At 44.4% G+C, this 23254-nt stretch overlaps 1 protein-coding gene across 1 annotated transcript in view; it reads left to right on the forward strand.

Moving 5' to 3' along the window:
* Positions 1-755: 755 nt before the first annotated feature.
* Positions 756-23254, forward strand: part of NRG1 (neuregulin 1) — a 1033559-nt gene continuing 1011060 nt past the window's right edge. Inside the window, exon 1 of the mRNA XM_060085726.1 lies at positions 756-1473. Coding sequence (XP_059941709.1) covers positions 756-1473 — 718 coding nt within the window. The remainder of the gene's footprint in view (positions 1474-23254) is intronic.

Consider the following 23254-nt stretch of genomic DNA (forward strand, 5'->3'; position numbering starts at 1 on the left):
GTCACCTCTCAGCCCCCGGGAAATCTCCGCAGCCCCCTCGGACTGCAGCCTGGTCGCCGCCCGGCCTCCCAGTGCAGCAGTCGGGGCGACGGAGAGGGAGGCGGCGCGCAGGCCAGGGGAGACCCGGGAGGACCGACTCGCGGGCCGGGCTCGGGAATCAGCATGGGGAAGGGAGGCGCGGGCCGAGCTCTCCCCGCAGGTAAACAGGCCGGCGAGGCGCAGGGCGCTGCCGCCGCGGCCGCCCAGCGATTTCCAGGCACGCAACTCCGCCTCCAGGGCTCTCTCCCTCGCGCGCTCGCCCCGCCGCCCGCTCGCAGCCTCAGCAGCCGCTGCAGCATCACTTCACACAAAGGACTGTTCCCCGCCGAGCAGCACCTCCACGTCCTCCTCCGGTGACGGCAGCCCCGACAGCAGGGCTCGGGCGCGGCGGCAGCGCGGGGAGGACCTGTCACTCCCAGCAACCGCGGCGGCGGCGGCGGCTTTTGTTTTTTGTTTTTCTATTTTGCTTAAAAAAACATTTTTTTTTTTTTTTGCCCTTATACTGCTTGGCCTTTCTGTGGTTCCGCCCACCTCTTCTCTCCCTTCCTCCTCCTCCTCCCGTAAACAACTCTCCCACAGCTCCCGCCAATAAATAAATTAGGAGGAGGGTAAGGGGGAGGGGTGCGGGGGGAGGAGGGGAAAGGAAAAGGGAGGCAGCGCGAGAGAGCGAGGCAGAGTCCGAACCGACAGCCAGGAGCCCGCACGCACCTCGCACCATGAGATGGCGACGCGCCCCGCGCCGCTCCGGGAGGACCGGCCCCCGGGCCCCGCGCCCCGGCCCTGCCGCCCGCTCGCCGCCGCCGCTGCTGCTGCTGCTGCTGTGGACCGCGGCCCTGGCGCCGGGGGCGGCCGCTGGCGACGAGGCGGCTCCCGCGGGGGCCTCGGTGTGCTATGCGTCCCCGCCCAGCGTGGGCTCGGTGCAGGAGCTGGCTCAGCGCGCCGCGGTGGTGATCGAGGGAAAGGTGCACGCGCCGCGGCGGCAGCAGGGGGCACTCGACAGGAAGGCGGCGGCGGCGGCGGCGGCGGCGGGCGAGGCAGGGGCGTGGGGAGGCGAGCGCCAGCCGTCAGCAGCGGGCCCGGGAGCGCTGCCCGCCGCCAACCGGACCGTGCCCCACTGGCCCACGGGCCCCGCGCCCAGCGCCGCCGAGCCCGGAGACGAGGCGCCCTATCTGGTGAAGGTGCACCAGGTGTGGGCGGTGAAAGCCGGGGGCTTGAAGAAGGACTCGCTGCTCACCGTGCGCCTGGGCGCCTGGGGCCACCCCGCGTTCCCCTCCTGCGGGCGGCTCAAGGAGGACAGCAGGTATATCTTCTTCATGGAGCCCGATGCCAACAGCAGCGGCCGCGCGCCGGCCGCCTTCCGAGCATCCTTCCCCCCTCTCGAGACGGGCCGGAACCTCAAGAAGGAAGTCAGCCGGGTGCTGTGCAAGCGGTGCGGTAAGTTCTTCGCCTCGCGGGGCGCGCTCGGGCGGGGCGGGGAGGGCTCACTCCCGGGGCGCGGCGGGCGCCGGTTTTCGACGGCTTCCGGGCGGACGCGGTCTGAGCGGTGGAGTTTCGGGCTTGGAAGCCTCTGGGCGCTCCTCAGAGGAGGAGGGTTCGCGGATTGGATTCCACAGGCAGCGCCTTCTCCAGTGTCCCGGTTTCGAGGCATTGCCATGGGTGAAAGCCCAAGTTTGGTCCTCGGTTGGGGCCGCCTCAAACTTTTTAATTCCTTGGGGTTTCGTTCGCCAAGTAGAATGGAAATGGGCCGGCTGCTTTCTTGCGCGTGCCTTCTTGAACTCTTTCGTTAGGAGTTGCTGTTAAGGGCAGCCGTGTGGGGCTTTTCCTCTGAAGGAGGAAAGGCGAGTCGGACAGGACTGTCAAGTCTTCCCGTCACTTCGAGTCCGGACTGTGGACTTGATCAGGGGTTTTTGTCTATGGAGAGTCCACCAAGACTGCGATTCCCCTTGCGATGTGGCAGAGTTTGGGGCGCACTCATTGTCCGAACAGACAGGTGCAGTCTGCACCTTGTGAAAATGTGTATGTGAGAAGTATAAAGTTGGGTGTTTTCTTTTTGGTGACATGATGTCAAGAATTTTTGTTTTCACAGTATTTTCGTTTGGAGCATGCTTTGGCACGTTAGGGCATCAGAACAGATGAGTGTCATTATGGAGCTTCACATGTAGGCCCTTAAGGAGAATTTCGGAAGATAAGTTTAGCAATCGTGTTTCAAAGACCTTTCCCGATTTTACCACTGCAAAGGGTTCTTCCCAGGTCTCCTTAGTATTATCAGGTCTGAGGAATCAGCTGATAATCTGATTACATTTCTGAAGTAGCATTTCGTTTATGCCATTCATAAAGTAATTTCTAGGTTCTAAATATTTGTGTAATTTCCTGGTGATCATGTAATCACTAAAACATAGAGGGGTTTCTTCTCAAACCAAAAATTAACATGATTACACATCACAAATTCTAACATGCATAATAGATTTTCCCCTGGTCTTGTATCCGTCTGATAGATGGTTGGGTTAATTGAATTTTTAAAACTCAGCACCATGCCATGCTCAGTCCGCCTGTGATGCAGTGTGTCAGCTCTTTTCAATTCGTATCAGGTGATGGCCAGTTATTTAACTTTCTGATTAGCATTTCTGATGCTTGTAGCCTGCGGTTAATTAACGCCTACAGGTTTGGTTTTGATGTCAGGGAAGAGCATTGCTTATCCTCCATTGCCTTATTTTCACAATGCACTTTGTGTGCCAGAGACCTGTTAAGATTGCACCACTCTGTGGCCGGAAGCTGTTCTCAAACAGTGGTGCTGAAGAATAGCTGAGTGACGTTGGGATTCCCCGGGTCTGGCTGATAGATGTCACTATAAAACATGGGAAACTCTCTGCTGGGAGCTGTCTTATTAGGAAACACAAAAGGTCCTCACCATTGAACTGCGTCATATGTTATTCTGTTAGAGAATCTGAAACAAAACATTTTAAGCCACGCTGTCGTCCCATTTTCACGTGTTTTATTGTATGCCATTCAGGAAGGATTTTGCTTTTACCCCAAACCATATGAGTTGTGGATCATTTACTGCACATGGTGGAAGTTAATATAAAGGGGATCATAGTTGGCAGTGATGCCTAGGATGGGGGTGGGGTGTTGCTAGATAAGCCATGGTGTTAGTTATGCCTTCTAACTAGAAAGAGATGTCAATTTTCAGGGGTAAACTTCTTATAAGGGTCCAGAGGACGCTTGGAAATGGAAAATTCATGTTGTCTGGAGAAATACTATTTTCGTGCTTCTAAGCCGAGAAAGCTTCCCTAAAGGTAGTTTTGCCCTTTTGTTTGCCAGTCAAAGGAAATACATAGTTGTAAGTTGTGGCATGCTAAACAAAGCAGGGGTTTTTTTTTTTTTAAATGAACTGGAAATCACCTGCGTGTAATGTAGTAGATTAAGAAATCATGAAGTTACTGCTTCAGGTTTGTGTAATTATTGTGTATGTTTGGTGATTTTAGGGTTATGTACTTTAAAGTACGATACCGCGTGAAACTTTAACAGGTCTAGCTAAAGACTAACTGAAATCGTGCTCAAAGTTCCTCTTGGATTTTTACGAACATAGTAGTTATTGTGACATTGTAGGCTATAAGTAAATAGTATAAGCTATTTTATATAATGGAAACTCAGTAAATCCATACTTGGAATATGGGGTGTAAAAGTGTGTATGTGTGTGAAAACGTGTGAATTCTTCCAGTTGTGTGGTCTGGTTTAACAATGCCATTCAGAACCTACCAGGCAAAGGAACACAAATTGGAAAAAAAAAAATGTACAGAGAGAATAGGGACTGAATTTGTCGTGGTTGAGCTGCTTCTGTGCGCTTCTGGTCAGGAGATTTCAGGGAGAGTGATGGAGCGGAGGGTTCTTAGCTAACCACACGAAGCTGCCCTGGGGGCGCGATGGTTTTCTGCCTGAGCCCTGACGCTAGGCTGGAGAGGGGATATAGCCAAGTCATTTTGCAATATCATACCCAGGGGAACAGTTTCCAGCTCTCCTTTGCTCAGCTGCAGCGTTGTTTCCTACAAGGTGCTTACTAGTGTAGGAACTACACGTGCAACAGATTAGCCTTAGGGTTGAGCTAATGGAAGTCTTCCCTGAATTATTTTTTCTCTCCTCCCCGCCCCCCCTCCCCATCTAAGAGAAACTCCTGAGTAGAGTCTGTATAAAAAGAAGCTCTTCGCTGAACAATGGACTTCTGGAAACAAAAACTGTGTAGTGTATTTTAGACGACAACACGGAATCTCATAGCTTGTTTGCTTTATGTTTGAGGTTTGTGTGAATTACACTTCCTTTACAGTTAAATTCTTCCCAGTCTTTGCTTTCTCTCTTGCTCACTACACAGGCTAAGACATTTCTAGGTTTTATATTTATTGGAATGCAGAATAATTTGCTGTGCAATTAAATTGCCGTTCTTCAAACACATCATTGCTTGATGTACTACACGTCTAGTTTTCAAAGCATTGCAGTTACACTAGGCTGTAACTGATGCCCAAAAAGGAGTAAAAATACTGATGTTGAATAACATCTATAATTGGGCCATGCAAGATTTGTACATCAGTTGTGTTCTTACAAGCCAATCTAAATATTCAGTATATTATCTCATATTGGAATGTATAATAATGCAAACATGTTTATCAAATATTTATGATCAATGTCTTTCTTTTTCTCATGTCCTCAATAACTATTTAATAAAGTGTGCTGACCTTATGGTGTTATGAAAATGACAGAAATGCTGCAGGGATTTTCCAGCCAACTATTGAAGAGAATTATTCTTAATAGAAGCTATATTAAGGGTATAGCAATAGGAACAGATACAGCTTGACTGCTTGTCTTTCATAAATACATGTGTAAATGTAATTTCCCAAGTGCTTGTGATGGCTCTCTTTAAACTGTATAAATCTTACTGTCAATTCTGTACTGTATTTAGAACACTTCTTTCTGTTGAGTAGAGAAACCGTGTATGTATTGATATATATTTATGTTAAAAAATGAAACCAAGATGGGTCATTTGGGAAAACAACTCTTTGGAATAAAAATATCTTAAAAGGTGAGTTTAAATATCTGAATCAGGGTATATTACAAGCACTAAGGGATCGTTCTCATCAGTTGTGGGAGATCTATAAATCCTCTGGATCTAGGGAAAGTTTTACCATATGTCTTAATGTATTAGGTAAGACCAGGAAGCTTAAACAGCCCTGAGGGTCAAAACAATGGGCTGTGCTTCCGCTGGCCTGTATATTTATAGCAAATGAGAGCAAAAGACGTGATTGGACGGGTTATTGCCCTTGTCAAATGCAATCTATTCATTGTTCAGGAAATCTCCTTTGCTTCGATGCCCATTTTCTTCCTGTTATTTTTTTCTTAATTATAAACGTAACATCTTTTAAAACCTATTTTTAAATTTCAGTGACAAGTGATGAAATGGCCAGGTGTCCAAAGATCTTGAAACTCTCACCTGCCCTCAGTACTTAGCAATACTTAGGTTTTTTGTTTGGTTGTTTTTGATATGCTCAAATGATGTGGAAAAATTATGTCTGTAGGTAGTTCTGATTGAATGGGTATCTTGATTAGCCTTATATAAATGAATGATAATGAAAACAGTATATAATGAGAAACAGTGGTAGGGGTTCGTGTATTATTACAGTCATTGAAAGTATATAATGGAAAAAGTTTGTAAAGAAAACAAAAAGTAAAAAAAAAAAATAGGGCCCTATGGACTCATGCAATTTGTTACCAAAAACAATAGTGTAACAACATGTTTTCGTCAAAGTTTTCATAAGAAAGTGAGAACGAATTTTTAATGTCCTTACTTTTAAATAACAGAAATGGCTATTGTAGACAGTTTTCCATTCATGTATGAATGCTCTAAATTTGTGCACATTTTACTCTGGGCTGTTATGTTCTCATGAAATTTAAGTTAAAATGAAAGTAACATTATGAAAAAATGTATGACCTAGCCACTGTCCCAAATATCAGTCACTTTCTAATACTTGAACAGCTGATTAGTGATACAGCCTGTCACATTTTAAAATCTAAAGTTGAATTATTTGCAGATTTACAGAATTCAGACCTAAGTCTTATTGAGTTAAGTGCTAGTTGAGAGGCTGTATTTCATATTACTGTGTTTTCATATTGTTTAGGGCTGTGATGGGATTGAGTTAAGCCTGTTTCTGAAGGCTTGTCTCCTGACTCTCCATCTGCAAATGATCCATACAGGTCGAAGAAGATTTAAAAAAAAAAAAGAAATTTTGGTGAAGTTGAAAGCTTAAAATGGGTTAACGAATCTCTGCTTGGCATAGATCTGATTGTTAGGAAATAGTCCCCCCCCAGCATAGACTTGCCACCCAGCCATCCTAGAAAGAGACGCCTAAGTGGTAATTGACATTATTTTTTTAGTCTTCCAGAGAACCAGGATATTTTTCCCTTTGGAAAATAGTTTCCTGAGAAACTGTATCCTAACCTTGGTTCTCCCCATTAGGACCTAGCCAAATTTATATCCTGTTTTTTTTTTATAACTAAAAAAACAAAAACAAAAAGAAAGTTTACTCACAGCTTGGATGGTACAGGGGAGATAGAGCTATCAGTTCCTAACTCAGGCTTCAGCTGTGTCTTCCCTTCATCTCTATTTCCTCTGTGAGGACACTGCAGGGTAAAGCTTTAGGTAAAGGATGGGGCCCATGAGTGGATCTGAGTCTTCAAGAGAGCAAAGGATGTATTGATGCTTGCTTATCGTCACACTGACAAGTCTTCTCTTGACACCTTGGAATTCCGCTGTCTGGGTCTAAGTGTGTCAGAATATGGAGGTCCTAGATCACAAGATGTGAATGTTGGGAGTTCCCTGGTTGCCTAGTGGTTAGGATTCTGGGCTTTCACTGCCATGGCCTGGGTTCAATCCGTGGTCAGGGAACTGAGAATCCTGCAAGCTGCACGGTGCAAAAAAAAAAAAAAAAAAGATGTGAATTTACAATAGGTGTCTTTCAGTTCCTGATAGGCTCTTTGTCCCTCCCATGAAGACATAGATGGTAACCTGCGTTGCATCTCTATTTCAGGGGCTTCCCCCCTACAAAGCCCAGGGCTCTGGCTTTGGAGATCTGCCCCAGTCAGTGTGCTGGGGACTAGAAGAGCACAGCTCCGAGTGCTGCCTGCTTCTGGAGCTGGGGGCCAGGTTTAGGAGGTCATGCCCAGAACCTAGAGGAAGGAATTACTTCTTTCGCTCTCCGGTGCCAGCAAGTGTGAGCTGAAGAGAGCCCCGCACAAGGGGACATGCCTGATGTGGGCCCTAGGGTCTTGGTGGTGGGCACACCCGTGAGCCCGGGGCATGGAGGGGTCATGATCAGAGAGGTGAAGCCCCCTCTGCTGCATTTGGAAAGTCACAGCAGTAGTACTGTTGTCCCAAATGTTTGTCTCTAGTCTGGGAATTGCTGTTAAGGCAAAGGAAGCTAAAATATTGAGGGGCTTACTAAGACCACCGGGTTATAACTCACTCATTGAGTTTGTATCTTTTTTCCCTCTGTGATAGGCACATATTGCCTGACCCGTGTGGGTTAATTACATGTTAAATAATCAAATGAGTAAATGAATGAGGCATCCCGGATGCTTGTTGGATGGTGTTGTTGGATGGTGGCAATCACTGTTCTAGGCTGAATTTTGGAGAAAACAAACAAAACCTGATTCTTTCTCTTCAGGTCTCTAATTTGGTGAGCTAGCCTCTTTGTAGGAAGTAGCATTTAGAACCACACCTTCGCAGGACACCATTTCCTCCTCTGGATCAACCTTTGGGCTTCCGAGAAAGGTTATTTAATTTCCTAAAATTTGTTTCTTCATAACTTATTCCTGGATTTTAATATTCTGTATTCTGTGTACTCTGTAGCCCCAGCTGGGGAACGGAATTCCCTGGGTCGTACAGACTTCCAAGCACAAAAGGGGTTTTCGATTGTCAGTGAATCCCTGCCACCGTTTTGAGCAGACCCATTACCAGATCATCCCCACCAGTTTTGTTTTGGGCGCTAGATCTCAGCTCTCAGAAATTCTGTGTTCTCCCTGGTCTCCCCCTCAGGTGTTTCACCGCGTCAGCCCTGTAAGTGCAGTTCTTGTAACAGGGTGGAAAAGACTGCTTGTATCCCTCGGAAGTAATAAGCAACGATTTTGGATGACTGACTTTTCACTTTTCCTTTCCTTTGTGGTGAACATCCTGTCAGCTCTTGGTTAGAATGTAGGTGGGACGGCGCCTGTCCATCTGGGCTCTGGTGAACAATGAGATCCCTTTCCTCCACTTTCTTGGTCGGCCCTGGAGACACCACGGGCGACGTGTCATCCGTGAAGCAGCAGGTGCGGTGGCGGCATTTTCTTCTACCGCAGGGAGCATCCTGGCTGCAACTCAGTGCAGACCTGGAGAGGGGCTTCTGCCTGCCGAGGAGGAGAAGGGTAGCTGTCGTCGTTTCAGGTAAAATTTGTCATTAGGCTTTGTCCTCGGGAGGCGACTCTGATGGTGGAGGCGCTTTGGTGGCTGCCTGGATGGAGATGTTCTGCTCAGAGTTCATGGTCATGCCATCAGCACACAAGGACCACAGCTCTGAAATTTCCCCGGCTCTCTATTGCTTTGCAAGCCTGGACCCCTCTGAGGTACTCTCTCCTCCAAGGTCCTCATTCCCATCCACTGAGATGGCTCACATCTTTTCCTCAGAAACCGTGGCAACTTTTCTTTCATTGCAGTGGGAATTTTATTAAAAAGTCAAGCATTTTGGGACCACAGTCTTATTCTGGTGAGTGTGTTTTTCCCCCAAGTTGTAATAACATAAAATTCACCGTCTAAGTTATTTCTAAGTTGCAGTTCAGTGGCATTAAGCATTCGCATTCACAGGCCACCATCCCCACCATCGATCTCCAAACGTTTTTCTTCTTCCCAAACTGAAACCCCAAACCAATTAAACAATAATTCCCTATTCCCCTCCTCCAGCCCCTGGCAGCTACCGTTCTAATTTGTCTCCATAATTTGACTCTATTTTACCTCATTTTAGTGGAACCACACAGTCTTTGCCTTTTTGTTACTGGCTTATTTCCCTTGGCATAATGAATTTAAGACTCATCTGTGTTGTAGCATGTGTCAGAATTTCATTCCGTTTGAAGGCTGAATAATATTCCATTGCATGTATGTACCACGTTGTTTATCTGACAGTGGACACTTGGGTTGTTTCTACCTTTTGGCTCTTGTCAGTAATGCTTCTATGAACATGGGTGTACAAATATCTGTTCGAGACCCTGCTTTCAATTCTTCTGGTTACATATCCAGAAGTGGAATTGCTGGATCATATGGTAATTCTATGTGTCATTTTGGGAAGAACTGCCATGCTGTTTTCCACAGCAGCTGTACCATTTTACATTCCCACCGGCAATGCACAAGGGCTCCAATTTCTTCACATTCCCGCCAATGTGGATTCGTTTCTGTTGGTTTGAGGATAGGCATCCTGATGGGTGTGAGGTGGTGATGGGCAGTTTTGTATTGTTGTTTTCTATTCAAAGTTAGTGCTTCTAATTACACCGTCATTAATAAACAAAAGTTCTCAGAAACAGAGGTGTTCATCTATTCAACTCTTAACTTACCCAGCATTTAGGCTCCTGAATCTGAAGCCACCAGATAACAAAATTACAATAGATAATAGCTTAATAAAAACCAATAAAAGGTTTAAAGATTAAACTTAGCCTTTAGTCACCGTAAGAATGTTGTACTCCTATCCATATTGCTATCAACATGGTCCAGAGAGACACCTTATCACACTTGGATTAGTCTCAGCATCTTTTAATTTTTATTTACTCATTAAGTTTCCTTTTTTTAAAAAAATAATTTCCCTGCCTCTATTCTGTCCATTGCTCCACACTGACTTTCGTTAGACCCTGCACTGAAGGACGAATCATTCTAAAATGCTACTTTTATTTGACCTCTTTTTCTGCTCAGACTTTCAATGGATGCATCATAGTTACCTCTAGACCCTGACATTCAGGGTCCTCCTTAATCCAAAGCAAGCCTAATCTTTGTCCCTTGTACTATGTGAACGATTTTATCCAGTCTGCTTCATGAACAGACCATGCACTTTCCTAATCCTCTAGTTTTTACACATGCCACTTCCTCTGCCTGAGTCTGCTGCTTCCCTCATTTCTGTCCATGGAAATTCTATGTCTCCTTCAAGGGACAGCTATATCCTAGTGCTTCCGCGACAGTCCTAATAACCATCCTGCCAGAAATACTCACTCTAGCCTTTGAATACGGAGCACCGTACAAAATGTTTTACTCCATACTTTATACGTGGTGCATTTCACATTTCCCTTATGTTATCTTTGTTTTTTAAAAACTGATGTGTTTAACAATTTTTCTAGCTGTGAATGTCTTGCCTTACCTGGGAAACCACAGTATCCTTGCAGCCAGACACTTGGGGGTGTCCTCAGCTTATTCACAAGTGAAAAGTGCCCCAGCCTTAGAGTCAGGAGAACTCCTTTCCACTTCTAGCTTTGTAGTTTAGTACCTGGGTGGTTTGGGGTGAGTAACTTTACCTCTTTGGGCCTCAATTCCCTAATATGTGGCATGAGAAGGTGGAAGTAAAGAGCTTGCCATGGTCCATTCAAACTGCCTCTGGTCCTCATCTCAGAAATGACCCAACGTGCAAACCCCTTCTGCTACTGCCGTGGAGCTTTTCTCTCCCTCTCTTCTCATTTTAGTCTTGTTCTGTGGAGAAAAGTCATGGAAAAACAATTGTGAAACTTTTGGACACTCCGAAAGAGGAGTGACAGCTTAAGGAGAGTGAAAAAGCGTCTCCCCTTTCGTCCAAAGCTTTTCGCCTCCCTTGCCTTTTGGGTCATTTTATTACACTGTCAAAAATAGTTATTTGTGTTCACGAGCATCGTCTTTTCAAAAAGCAGATCCTGTCTTTGAAGCTATAAAGTATGATCAATATATTCATTTACAAATGTAAACTTTTAAAGCAAGAAGTTCAGTTATTTGTTTTATAAAATGACAAAGAAGATTCAAAGTGCTTTACTATGAATTTTTACTTATTTATTTTAACAGTGTAAATCTGACACTGTTTTAGGTTTTTAATAATTAGTGCTGTTGTGGAAATGGACGGGACCAGCGCAGAGAGTAGGGAAATCTTGGTTTCCAGCCGGATGGCACCAGTTCTGATGATGGTGGGGAGAGAGTTGCTACCTTCATGCAGAATTGGGTTAAAAGACCTTCTTTCTCAGCTTATGATATTTATGGTTGGGGCCGGAAGATGATAGATTTTAGTCCCTTTGTGAGTAGAAGGAGCAATACAGAAACAAGTTGTCAAATGAGAAATAATTGGATCTTTTTAAATCACTGCATGAAGAGGCGTTGGCAGTGCCCACACGGGCCGGGCACGACTCAACTGCGTTGTGTCTACTTTTGTTTTGCTCCTTCCTTTGCCTCTGGCGAGTTCAGCTATTCTAGCAGATCTAATGGTGCTTAGAAACCATGGCTCCTAGGTCCATATCTCTAGCCCGGACTCTGTTTTCTGGCTCCAGATCAGTATATTCAAGCACTTACCAGATAACCCACCCAAATGTCCTACAGACACTTCATGGTAAACACATTAAACAGGATCTCATCATGTCCCCTGGCAGTCCGTCTGGACACCTGGTTACTAATGATGAAACTGCTATCGCTACTCCTATTACAGTCACTGCTGTTGCTACCAGTGGCTTCCTGGAGTGACGGCTTATTCTGTGCCACATAGAGTAGTAAGCGCTCCTAAGAGCTTAGTTAACCCCTCACCATATGGTAGCATCAGTGTCTTCCTAGTTAGCCCAACCGGAAACCTCTCCTGCCCCATATCCATCTGGTGACCAGATCTTATTGATTCTACCTCCTTAACACATCTCAGACCCCTCCCTTCCACCCCAACTCCACTGTTTCTGTAGCAGTTCTCAGCCTTACTGGAACAGCCTCTTATCTTTGCTCAGGGATTCTCCTCGTCTTAAATTCATTCTCTGAACTATTGCTAATGATCTTTCCGAAGCAGAAAAGATGGTACTATACCCTTGCTTAAACCTCTTCGGCTGCCGTCAGGATAAAATCTGAACTCCTTAGAATGGCTTAGAAGGCATTCACCTTTTATCCAAGTGTTCTTATCCAATTTCTTCTCCTGCCTGGAGCCCTGTGCTACACGGATGGCATGGCTCCCCACGTGCCACGTGGCTGGAGGGACCTTTACATTTATACCTACTGTTCATTCTTCCCTATAATGGCCTGCTTCTCTATCTACTTTCTGTACCTTTGCTACCCGTTGTTCCAGACTGTGTCCTTCAGTGGGAGGATGGTTACGTAAAACTGTATGGCTATATAATGGATTGTGTTGTCTTTAAGAATCTTGTTGTAGAAGAAAGTATAATGACTTACAGATACATTCACAGTATATTGTCAAGTGAAAAAATATAGTGCAGACTGTATAATTGTTTTTACTTTTATCTATTTATATCCATCTGTCAATCTAAAGAGAAATAAAAGCCTGGAAATCTAAATAACAAAATGTTATCAGTTAGGCATTAGAATGATTGATGTTAGGATTTTCATGTGTATTTCTAAAATTTCTATAGTGATTGTATATTCCTTTTAATAAGGAAAAGGAATACATGCTGTTGTTAATAGAAATACTGACAAAGACTGAATCTTACTTAAGGGAATTTGTCCCTTTTGAACATTGCCTTTCTCATCGTAGATGTACTAGTTAGGGTAGGCTAACTGCTGTAACAAATGGTACCCCAAATGTATTACAGTGCAAATTCAATACTTTATTTCCGCCAGTGAGTAGACAGACACAAGATAGTCTAGTCTTTCCTTTCCTCTGAAAGAGACTGGTGCTGATACCTGAGGCAAAGCTGAACCTCACTTCCGACCAAATTGGTTGAAATAGGCAGGGTTCCAATTTGCAGTGGTCATTTTATTCTTAATGGCTCCGCTGTCCTTTGGAAAAAGGAGACGGATTTGCCTTTTGCCGCCTCATTGCAGGGGGTGAGCCGAATAGTTACATGCAGAGCAGACATAACAGCCATCCCTGTTTACGGTAGATAAATACCATGTGAACTACGTGCTCTTTCTTGTGCTCAGCTTCGCATTTTGCGGGTTGGTTTTGCGTTAAATCTTTTTTTTTACCATTTTATTTTATATTGGAGTATAGTTGATGAACAATGTTGCGTTTTGGGTGGCCAGCAAAGTGATTCAGTTATACGTATGCATGTATCTCTTCTTTTTCAAATTCTTTTCCCATTCAGGTTGTTACGTAATACTGAGCAGAGTTCCCTGCGCTATACAGTAGGTCTTTGTTGGTTATCCATTTTATTTTTTTCCTTTATAGCAGCGTGGACATGTCAGTCCTCAACTCCCTAACTATCCCTCCCCCCACTCTTCCCCCTGGTAACCATAAGTTCTCTGAGTCTGTGAGTCTGTTTCTGTTTTATAAATAAGTTCATTTGTATCATTTTTTTTAAGATTCTGCATATAAGTGATATCATACAATATTTCTCTGTCTGACTTCACTAAATCTTTAAGGTTTTGCACTCACTCTGTCTGATTTCATCTACTACCACTGGAAATACAGAGGGTCAGACCATAGTCACTGCCTTTCACTGGCATGTTGAGGATGCCTTTTTTTTTTTTTTTTTTTTTGCGGTACGCAGGCCTCTCACTGTTGTGGCCTCTCCCGTCACGGAGCACAGGCTCCGGACGCGCAGGCTCAGCAGCCATGGCTCACGGGCCCAGCCGCTCCGCAGCATGTGGGATCCTCCCGGACTGGGGCACGAGCCCGTGTCCCCGGCATCGGCAGGCAGACTCTCCACCACTGCGCCACCAGGGAAGCCCCGAGGATGCCTTTTAAAGCTCTGTGTTTAACAAATCATTTTGATATAGGGGCCGTGGAGAAATACTCTCAGGCTTTATCACTGCCGCCTTAATTGTGTTTCATGATCACATTACTTAGCAGGATAAATTAAAAATGGCTGCTCAAGCAGCCTGTAAAAAGCAAAATTGTTAGGTTCAACCTGCCCAGTGTATTAACGGTATTGATGAGTAGTCGTTCCACCATTTTAAATCACTTTTATTAACTTTTTTCATAGTTGTATTTCCAGGAACTTGCTAAATAACTGTCATTATGTACTCAGTAATATTTCTTTTTAAAATACTATCAAAAAGTCCATGAAATTGATTAAGTTGCCAATATTATCCACCTACTTCCTGTTAGTAAGGATTGTTGGTGATTTTATGATGTGCTGGCTGTATGCCTGTGCTTCCTTTGTGCAGCCCAGCAGGAAAAGGAACCAACTCATAACAGGTGAATGGAGACAATAAATGTGTGGTTGTGAAGTTGTGTAAAATAATTAGTCTTTTTTTGCATCTACATGATGCATGTTATTGTTGTACTCTTAAATTTTTTTATTAAATATTGAGAATATAAAGAGGATACTTAAGAATTACGTGTAGGGTCGTCCCTGGTGGTCCAGTGGTTAAGACTCCGTGCTTCCACATCAGGGGGTGTGGGTTCGGTCTCTGGTCGGGGAACGAAGATCCCACATGCCACATGGTGGGACCAAAAAACAAAACTAAAAAAACTTATGTGTAAAGGATAGGGACTCATCATATATGTGTGGTACTCTTCTTCAACCTCGTCCTCATCATGGGCCATTTGGCTCCGTGAGGTTCTTGGGCTCCAGAACAGCTTAAGGCAGTGTCCTACCTGCAGGTCAGTCAAGGACGTATCTGTTCATTCATTAAAATGGATTAGAAATTTGTTAACTTACCACTTCTTCAGTCAATTTGTGTAGCCCCCCAAGTCCTATTCCTTTCCTCTTGGATTTAGGCACTCCTGACCTGTGAGAGAGATTGTAGGGGCCATTCTGAGGATGTTGCTTAAATAAATTATGAGAATCATGAGATCGCTTAACAGTGTAGGTAAGTGATAGAAAAAGAGAAGCAGTGAGTGCACTTTACTAATATCCTGCTTCAACAAATATTTATTGGGCATCCATTATTTGCTAGTCTTTCTACTGCCTTCTGGAATCCTGGTGATGAAGAAATTAGGCATGGCTCTTTCCGAGCTAATAGGGTAGAATGAACAGTTACAGAAAGGATTGTGATATATATTATATATATTATTATAGATATATATATATAATTGTGCTAAGTTTTTATAGGGGAAAAAATACAAGGTATCATGAGAACATAGAACAGGAGACTCTAACTTAGTTTGAAAGATGTCGGAAAGTCTCCTTGAGAAAGACATTTCTGATGGGAGTGGGAAGAGAGAAGGACATTTCCATTCCTGATGCAGGGAAGAGGAACAGCAGAGAGGGCTGTCGGTGCAGAGGAGGCAAGACCGAGGTCTGAGAGGTGAGAAGAAAAATCAGATTATTTTGGCATTTTTAGGTTCTGGACTTTGTCGTAAAAGCCTGGGAAACCACTGGAGGGTTTTTAAGAACATCAGTTATAAAATTTCCATTTTGAAAATATCACAACTGGCTGTTGTGCACAGAACGGAGGACAAGGGATGTTGGGTGCCTGCAGGGAACTCGGGACTCCAAGTGGGATGAGGATGTGGGCTCGCTCTAGAGAGGGAGCAGGAGGGATGAAGAGAAGCAAGAGGATTCGAGATGGTTCTGGAGGCATCTCTTCATCTTGGTTTTGAAGGGAGATTGCCTGTAAAGGGGGATGTGGAGGCTGACGCCTGGGTTTCCGGTACGAGCCCTTGTGTGTGCGTTAGGAAGGGGATGGGGCATGCTGCAGAAGGAGGGTGAAACTTACTGTGTTTTTGATCCGTCCAAATGGAAATGCCAAGTCAGCACTTGGATGGATGGAACTCAGAAAAAGAAGTCTGAGTTGGATTTAAGAACATGGGAGGGGCTTCCCTGGTGGCGCAGTGGTTGAGAGTCCGCCTGCCGATTCAGGGGACACGGGTTCATGCCCCGGTCCGGGAAGATCCCACATGCCGCGGAGTGGCTGGGCCCGTGAGCCATGGCTGCTGAGCCTGCACGTCCGGAGCCTGTGCTCCGCAACGGGAGAGGCCACAACAGTGAGAGGCCCGCGTACCGCAAAAAAAAAAAAGAACATGGGAGTTTTGGACAAGGACGTGGTTATTTCTGTCCCCAGGGAGTAGATACAGTTGCTTGAGGGAAAGTGGGTAAAGAGTGAGGAAAGGTGAGTAGAAGATGAAGCATGAAGAACAGCACCCTTTAATGGTGAGGCAGAGGAGGGGACAGAGGTGACAGGGAAGGAGCAACCAGAGGAGGAAAAGGAAGACTTAGCAAGGAATCAGGATGGGAGAAGCGGTCAGCTGTGCCCCTAGAAAAATCATTTCGGAAGGTGGGGAAGGGAGAGCCTGCCCAAAGTGGCACTTCCTGAGTGCTGACTGCAGCCAAACGCTTTGCATTTTATTATTTCTTATTTTTAAAAATTGATTGGAGTCTAGTTGATTTACAATGTTGTTAGTTTCAGGTGGACAGCAAAGTGAATCCGTTATACATATACATATATCCACTCTTTTTTAGATTCTTTTCCCATATAGGTCATCACAGAGTATTGAGTAGAGTTCCTTGTGCTATACAGTAGGTCCCTATTAATCATCTGTTTTACATAGTAGTGCATATTTGTCAATCCCAATCTCCCAGTTTATCTCCCCTGCCCCTGCTTTCCCCCATGGTAACCATAAGTTTTTTTTCTACATCTGTGACTATTTTTGTTTTGTAAATAAGTTCATTTGTACCATTTTTTGCATTTTAAAGTGCACATAGTTTGTTAACAGCATGGAGGCTTTGTAAAGAGTTCTGGCCAAGTGCCAGGGGTGGACTCCAGACAGGGGTGGGTTGAAGTACTCATGGCCAGCTTCTGGATTATCAAGACTGGCTTTTAGCAATATTTTTATTTATTTGAACCTAGGTAGCAGGAAGCCATTTTAAAAACACAACCAGGACTTTCCTGGTGGCGCAGTGGTTAAGAATCGGCCTGCCAATGCAGGGCACACGGGTTAGAGCCCTGGTCCGGGAAGATCCCACATGTGGCGGAGCAACTAAGCCCGTGCGCCACAACTACTGAGCCTGCGCTCTAGAGCCCGCAAGCCACAACTACTGAGCCTGTGTGCTGCAACTACTGAAGCCTGCACGCCTAGAGCCCATGCTCTGCAACAAGAGAAGCCACCGCGATGAGAAGCCCGCGCACCTCAACAAAGAGTAGCCCCTGCTTGCCGCAACTAGAGAAAGCCCGCACGCAGCAACAAAGACCCGACGCAGCCAAAAATAAATAAATGAATAAATATATAAAAACGCAACCTTTTTTTGACATGGGGTTGGGAAGAACGACTCTACTTGAAGGATCTAACGGGTAGTTTGTATAAAGATATGATTTAAAAAAAATCATCAAATTGTTACATAGAGTGTAACTAAAGTGTTGCTGAAGGTCACCCTTTTATTAGTGCTTTTCCCCTTGGCTAAGAGTTCTTTTCTGCGTACCACGTAAACCACTTCAGTGACAGATAATGGTTCAAGTATTTCGTGACACGCTGACTTGAGAACTAACTACTGTCTCTAGGAGGTACCTGGTTCCTATGGGAATTTAATGCTTCGTCACGTAAAGACTTGAGAAGTGACATCTATCAACCTAATTTAAAAAAATTTTTGAGTCTAAAGGTCCTCGGACCATGTATTAGAGCTACCTTTATCTGAAGCTCTGACTGGGCATTTTAACGAGTGCCAGTCAAGAAATGCAAAGTTATTATTCTGACAGTAACTGAATGCGTTTCTCCTGCCCATCTATGTACAGTCTTTTTATTGTCTAGTCAGCGGCTGAATTGACGCATTCATACCTGTATTTGCATGAGGACTTGGAGCTACCATAGGAAGAATGGTTTTGAATTTCCTGTTTTCACTTGTTTACTTTCTGTGCAATAATGGTGTTTTCGTGCAAGGATTTTTTTTACACTGGGTTTGCCTAATTTTAATACAGAGTACGTAAGCTAAGAATCAGATTTATGAAAACTGTACATTTATAAATCAAAAGAAATGGAGGAAGGGATGAAAAGGAAATCTCCAAAAAAATAGGAAGAACAGTTCTGAAACCTTTGACCTCAGCAGCATGCCCTTTGGTCTAATTCACCCCGAAGAACCACTGATGGGTTTTTGGACCAAATGTTCTGATCTTGGACAAACAGGTGGTTTGCAAGCAGGGTTTGTACATTAGAGTATACAGATCCCTGGGCTTAACTCCTGGAGCTAATAATTCATTTGGTCCAGGGTTTTGTCCTGAGACTCTGCGTTTTGGGAACTCTCTTCAGGTGATCTGGGAATCCTTGGTCTCTGGGTCCCTAATGTGTTTTCAATGCGTAAAATTGAGGATTTTCTGGAAAATCAGAAGCTGGGTAAGAAAAGAGAGAATTAGAATTTACTGAGTTTCTCGTACGTGCTGAACATTCTTTACATATTTTACCTCCTTTATTCCTGAGCACCATCTTGCGAGGTGTATCACTCTATTCCAATTTTAACCCAAGATTCAAAGAGGTTTACAGAACTTTAAAGGTCAGGCAGCTGCTGGGAGGCAGAACATCTTTTTGCATTCAGGTCGTTTGATTTCCTCTGTTAGAACCGTGACGAGGATTGGAGCAATGCAGTCGGGGAGAATTCTAGTGACACCATCCTTTGAGCGAGGCCATCTTGCCCTCTTTGTCGTGGGGGACACCCACGTTTGCTAGTGGACACTTTCCTATTTATCTTCAGAGAGTGTCCAAATGGGTGATTGGGTGGGGAGAACTGGATGCATTTTGAGGGTGTTGAAGTCAGATCCATTTGGACAAAACCGTGTCTTCAACAGATTGCAATGAACAGGCCAGGTTATCCTGTTAAGAGTTGATATCGTTTCTCTAAAAGGTCTGTGCTAACAAGTGCGTGTCTGAATCAGCAGACGCCACACGTGGACGTTAATATTTCTCTAGGAAGGAAACGAGAGCTGATGGGCTCCAGAAGGGACGATCTGGAGGCTGGCGTGCACTTAGCACCCAGCTTAGGGGTCCGGCCTTGCTCCCTGGACCTACCTCCATCACTTGTGACCTTGGGAACATTCCTTGATGGTTCTAAACTTGATGCACGATGCAAATAATGTCTCTCTTAGAGATGAGGGAGTGTGGGCTGTGAGAGTGTAGTTCGAGCACCTGGGTCATAGTAAGTGCCCTATTTATGCTAATTGGGAGAGTAAGGGGTAGTCACCATGGAGCCTGATTGGAGGCAGGGAGCATGCAGTGTAGCTGGGGACACGGCAGGAAGTAGCAACAGAGGCGGAAGTAAAGATGGACATCACCTGCTTCAGTGCTGTGCTCTCCATTCCCTTAACGAATTCCTGTTGTTTTAATCTGTGACACCAAAGGTTCTTTAACAGAGCGCTCCTCCAAGGGTGACGTGTGGGTCAGCAGCCTGGACCAGCCTGGTGCTCATAACACTGCAGATTGCGGAGTCCGCCCCAGACCTACCGCTCTCCGGGTGTTTCTGATGCTCTCTGAGGGCTGAGCTGCACTGCTTCCCGAGGCAGCCTCCCTCCGTGTGAATCATGTTTGGGAAGTTGCTTGGTCACAGAGGAGCGGGTGTCCAGGCTCAGCCGTGCTGGCTCTGCAGCGAGGGTTCTTTCTGCAGGAGGCTTTAGATGGTGGCATGTGAAAGACACTGAGCATGATGGGGAAAAAAGAAAATCTTACCTAGAAAAGTTAAATGATAACATGCCCCATCCGATGAACTCCGGGACTCGCACCAAGAATGAGTACTAATGGGACACCAAGTAAGGATGCTCTCAGAAGAGCAGCGGGGACCATGCGGGCAGACAGGATGGTGGAAAGGGGGTTGAGAGAGTGTGTCCGAGACTCCCCGGGGAGGAGAGTGGAGACCCCCTCACACTGAACCCTGATGGGGGCAGGTGCCCTTGGGGAGGGGAATTGCAATGGCCTTAATCCAAGAATGACTCTGAGGGAAGCTTCCAGCACACAGAGAAAGATGAACCTGCCAGACTCCACTTGCCCAGCTGGAGCGCACGATGGCTGCTCAACCCTTTTAGGCCCTGGGCTTGGGGAAGATTTCCCATCTTGCTGTGGGCTCTGTGGAACCAGGCCGAGAGTGGATGTTTTTTGCATTTAGAATATCTTAGGGAATTGAGCAAGATGAAAACCAACCTTGGTAATGACAAAAAGTGGACATAATGCTGCTTTCTATCTTCTCACTACAAATGATTTGAGCTTATTTGGTGTGCTCATTCTGTGCTAAGCTCTTCCTGTTTGTTATCTCACTACATCCTGGTAATAATCCAGAGCCATCATTATACCCATTTTACAAATTACATTTTACATTATACCCATTTTACAAATGAAACTCTCCCAGTGCAGTTGTGGTATTTGCCCAAGACACACAACTCAATGAGTGGTGAAGCTGGGATACAGAACCAAATCAGTCTTGTTAGAAAGTTTCCTTGTTTACTAAATGCAGGTTTTCTCTACTTGGCTCTTAGAGAAAAATGAAAGGCACTGTATGTGATGGCCATTATAATGTAAATAATGAAAGCAATAGTATGTATTCCCTGCCCTCCCTAATTCAACAAATACTTATTTATTGATCACTCACTGCTCCTGGCGTGGTACAGTTGTTGTAAAGTGGGCTATGGAGAAGTGTGAGGAATTTATAATCCAGCTGAGGAGAAAAGATAGGTGTACACTTAACCAGAATACAGGCATAACGTGTCACAAATGTGTCACAAGTGTTTAGATCTATGAACTTCTCCCAGGAAGGAGAGAGCACCTCTGATGGGGCAAACCAAAAAAACAAAACAAACAAGCCACCTTTAGAGAGCATATTAAGATAACACTCTTCAGGTAAATGGGATTGTTTCATTTCATGTTTTCAGAGTGTGTTAAAAACCGTTTGTAGAAGCATGTTGCATGTGTGTATCTTGAGTTGGAAAAACAATTAGAACAGGAGTGTATCCATTAATACTAGACATTTGCCCCTTCCTTGGATAACTTCTGTATAACAAACACAGGCCCTCCTGCCCCTAGAGATCATAAAACTCGCACAAAAGAACCTCACCAAATGGGGGAGAAGTTATTACTATGGTTTTTTTTGGGGGGGGATGAAAAAATGTATATCAACACTCTTCCTTGGAAGAAATGTAATTTCTGTTTCAGTAGGAGAAAATAGAATCATACCCTGGCTTCAATGCTGTTATCAGAAAACATGCCTTTGTTTTGATCTTGAGGTAAGGTTGTTTTCATATCCTGTTGGGAGTCTGTAGTAACAGTTATTTTCGATGATATTGTCTGGCTATCATTCTTTGAAGTTCATATCTCTGGTCTCATCCTTAATTGTTTTTACATTTTTTATTACTAACGTTTAATAGCGACCACCCATTAGAACTGTTGCAGTACCTAAGTATATTGTAAATTTATCTGACGTGTTATTGCTTCTGGATTAGAAGATGGAAAATAATTACAATTCTGCTTCTTGTTGCAATGCTTTTATGATGATGATTTACTATTTCCCCAGTTTATGTGATTTGCTTCTTTTCTTCATTTGTATGTTTATTTTGCTGGACAGGATATTTGCCTACTTACATTTAAAAGGAACAAACTCTCAGAGCTGTTGATTTGAGAAGTCCTTTTACAATGCCATGTTAATCTGTTTAGCTCCCAGACATTTTTTAGCAGATCAAATATTCCTAGAGGTCTGGCCGACTTTTATTTATCTTAATGAAGGTTCTTCAGCTTACCTGGGTCTGGTCTTGGCCTTAAGTGAATTAGTGAACCAGAATCTTGGAAATGGAATATAAGCAACCTTGCATTAATTTCTAAATTTTTAACCTCATAACTCAGCAGGTGCTACCTAAGGTAGTTGCTGTAGTGTGAGGGCAAACTTACGTCTGCAGAGCCTGTAGTTGGCAATATGTTAGGGAAGTATGGGTCTTTCGTGCATTCGTTTCAAATGCATCTGTAACACTTTGTAGATATGTAGGGATGAAACAAATGCTTCTCCAACTAATCACCGAACCAAGCAGCATGTTCACGCCTGGATCATTGATAACTATTGATAGTTTATAGCATATGACTCTACACAGTCATTAAATAATATGTTCTGACCTTTACTAAGCAGTGTCCTAAGGATGTCCACTGTTTTAAATCCTCAACAAAGTGCTAAAAGCCCACAGAGTCTTCAGAGCACTGCTTACAATCTCCATATTCATAGTCATTTTTTTTCCAGTAAATATGCTTTGAGCACTTATTATGAGCCAAGCACTCAGATACATTGCTGAAAAAGGACCTTACCCTTAGGGTGCAGATTCGCATTTTACAATCTGTCACCTCAGTGGTCTCGGAAAGGCCATCTTTTCCCAAAGTAGTTTGTGAAATCAGAAGGAAAAAAGGTCATCTTGGGGTTTAACCTGAGTTCTTGTCTTTTTCTGACGACACGATGGGCTTTAAGGAGGAGAGGGAATGACCAGAGAATACCTTCTGAGAGCAAATGACTTTTCCAACACAGGACGTGGGCTGGCACTTCCAGGGTAAATGAAGCCATCAAATTAAGTTGGGCAGTTGGTGGAGGGGGGCAGGTCATTTGTGGTCATGGGGGAGGTTTCCAGATTTTCACAAGCACAGGAGCTCTGTGGCATTTGAACACTTTTCACCTTAATTTTAAAATAATGATAATTTAAAAAACGTGTATAGGTTGATATTGCGCAGCTAACTGAAAATGAGCTGTCCTTCAAAACAATGCATTCGTCTCCATGAATGAAGTGCTCCTGAAAATGTCCTGAGAAGGCTGTCATGGGCTTAGGCCTTGTGGTTTCCAGCCTTGTTTCAAAGAGACAAAACAAATGTTGCAGCCTTTGCACTTTCAATGCCTATCGGTTCCACCTGCTACCCTGCATTCCTGGGTTCCTGTTTACCCATTTCTAGATCTCATTTGGTCTGCAGATTGTTTTAATGTGCTGGGTCCAGGTGATGTGATACAGATGCAGTGATGAATAAATGAATGAGTAAATAAATAAATGAAAATAAGTCAGGTTCTCCACCTTTTAGGGCCTCATCCAGCTAACTTTGTAGTAGGGGCTGGTGGAGCGTCTCTGCGTGTCTATTTCCTACATGTCCAATGGCATGAGATAACTGTGAGTCTTCCTTAGTTA

The sequence above is a fragment of the Mesoplodon densirostris genome, chromosome 20 (assembly GCF_025265405.1).
Source record: "Mesoplodon densirostris isolate mMesDen1 chromosome 20, mMesDen1 primary haplotype, whole genome shotgun sequence".
NCBI lineage: Eukaryota > Metazoa > Chordata > Mammalia > Artiodactyla > Ziphiidae > Mesoplodon > Mesoplodon densirostris.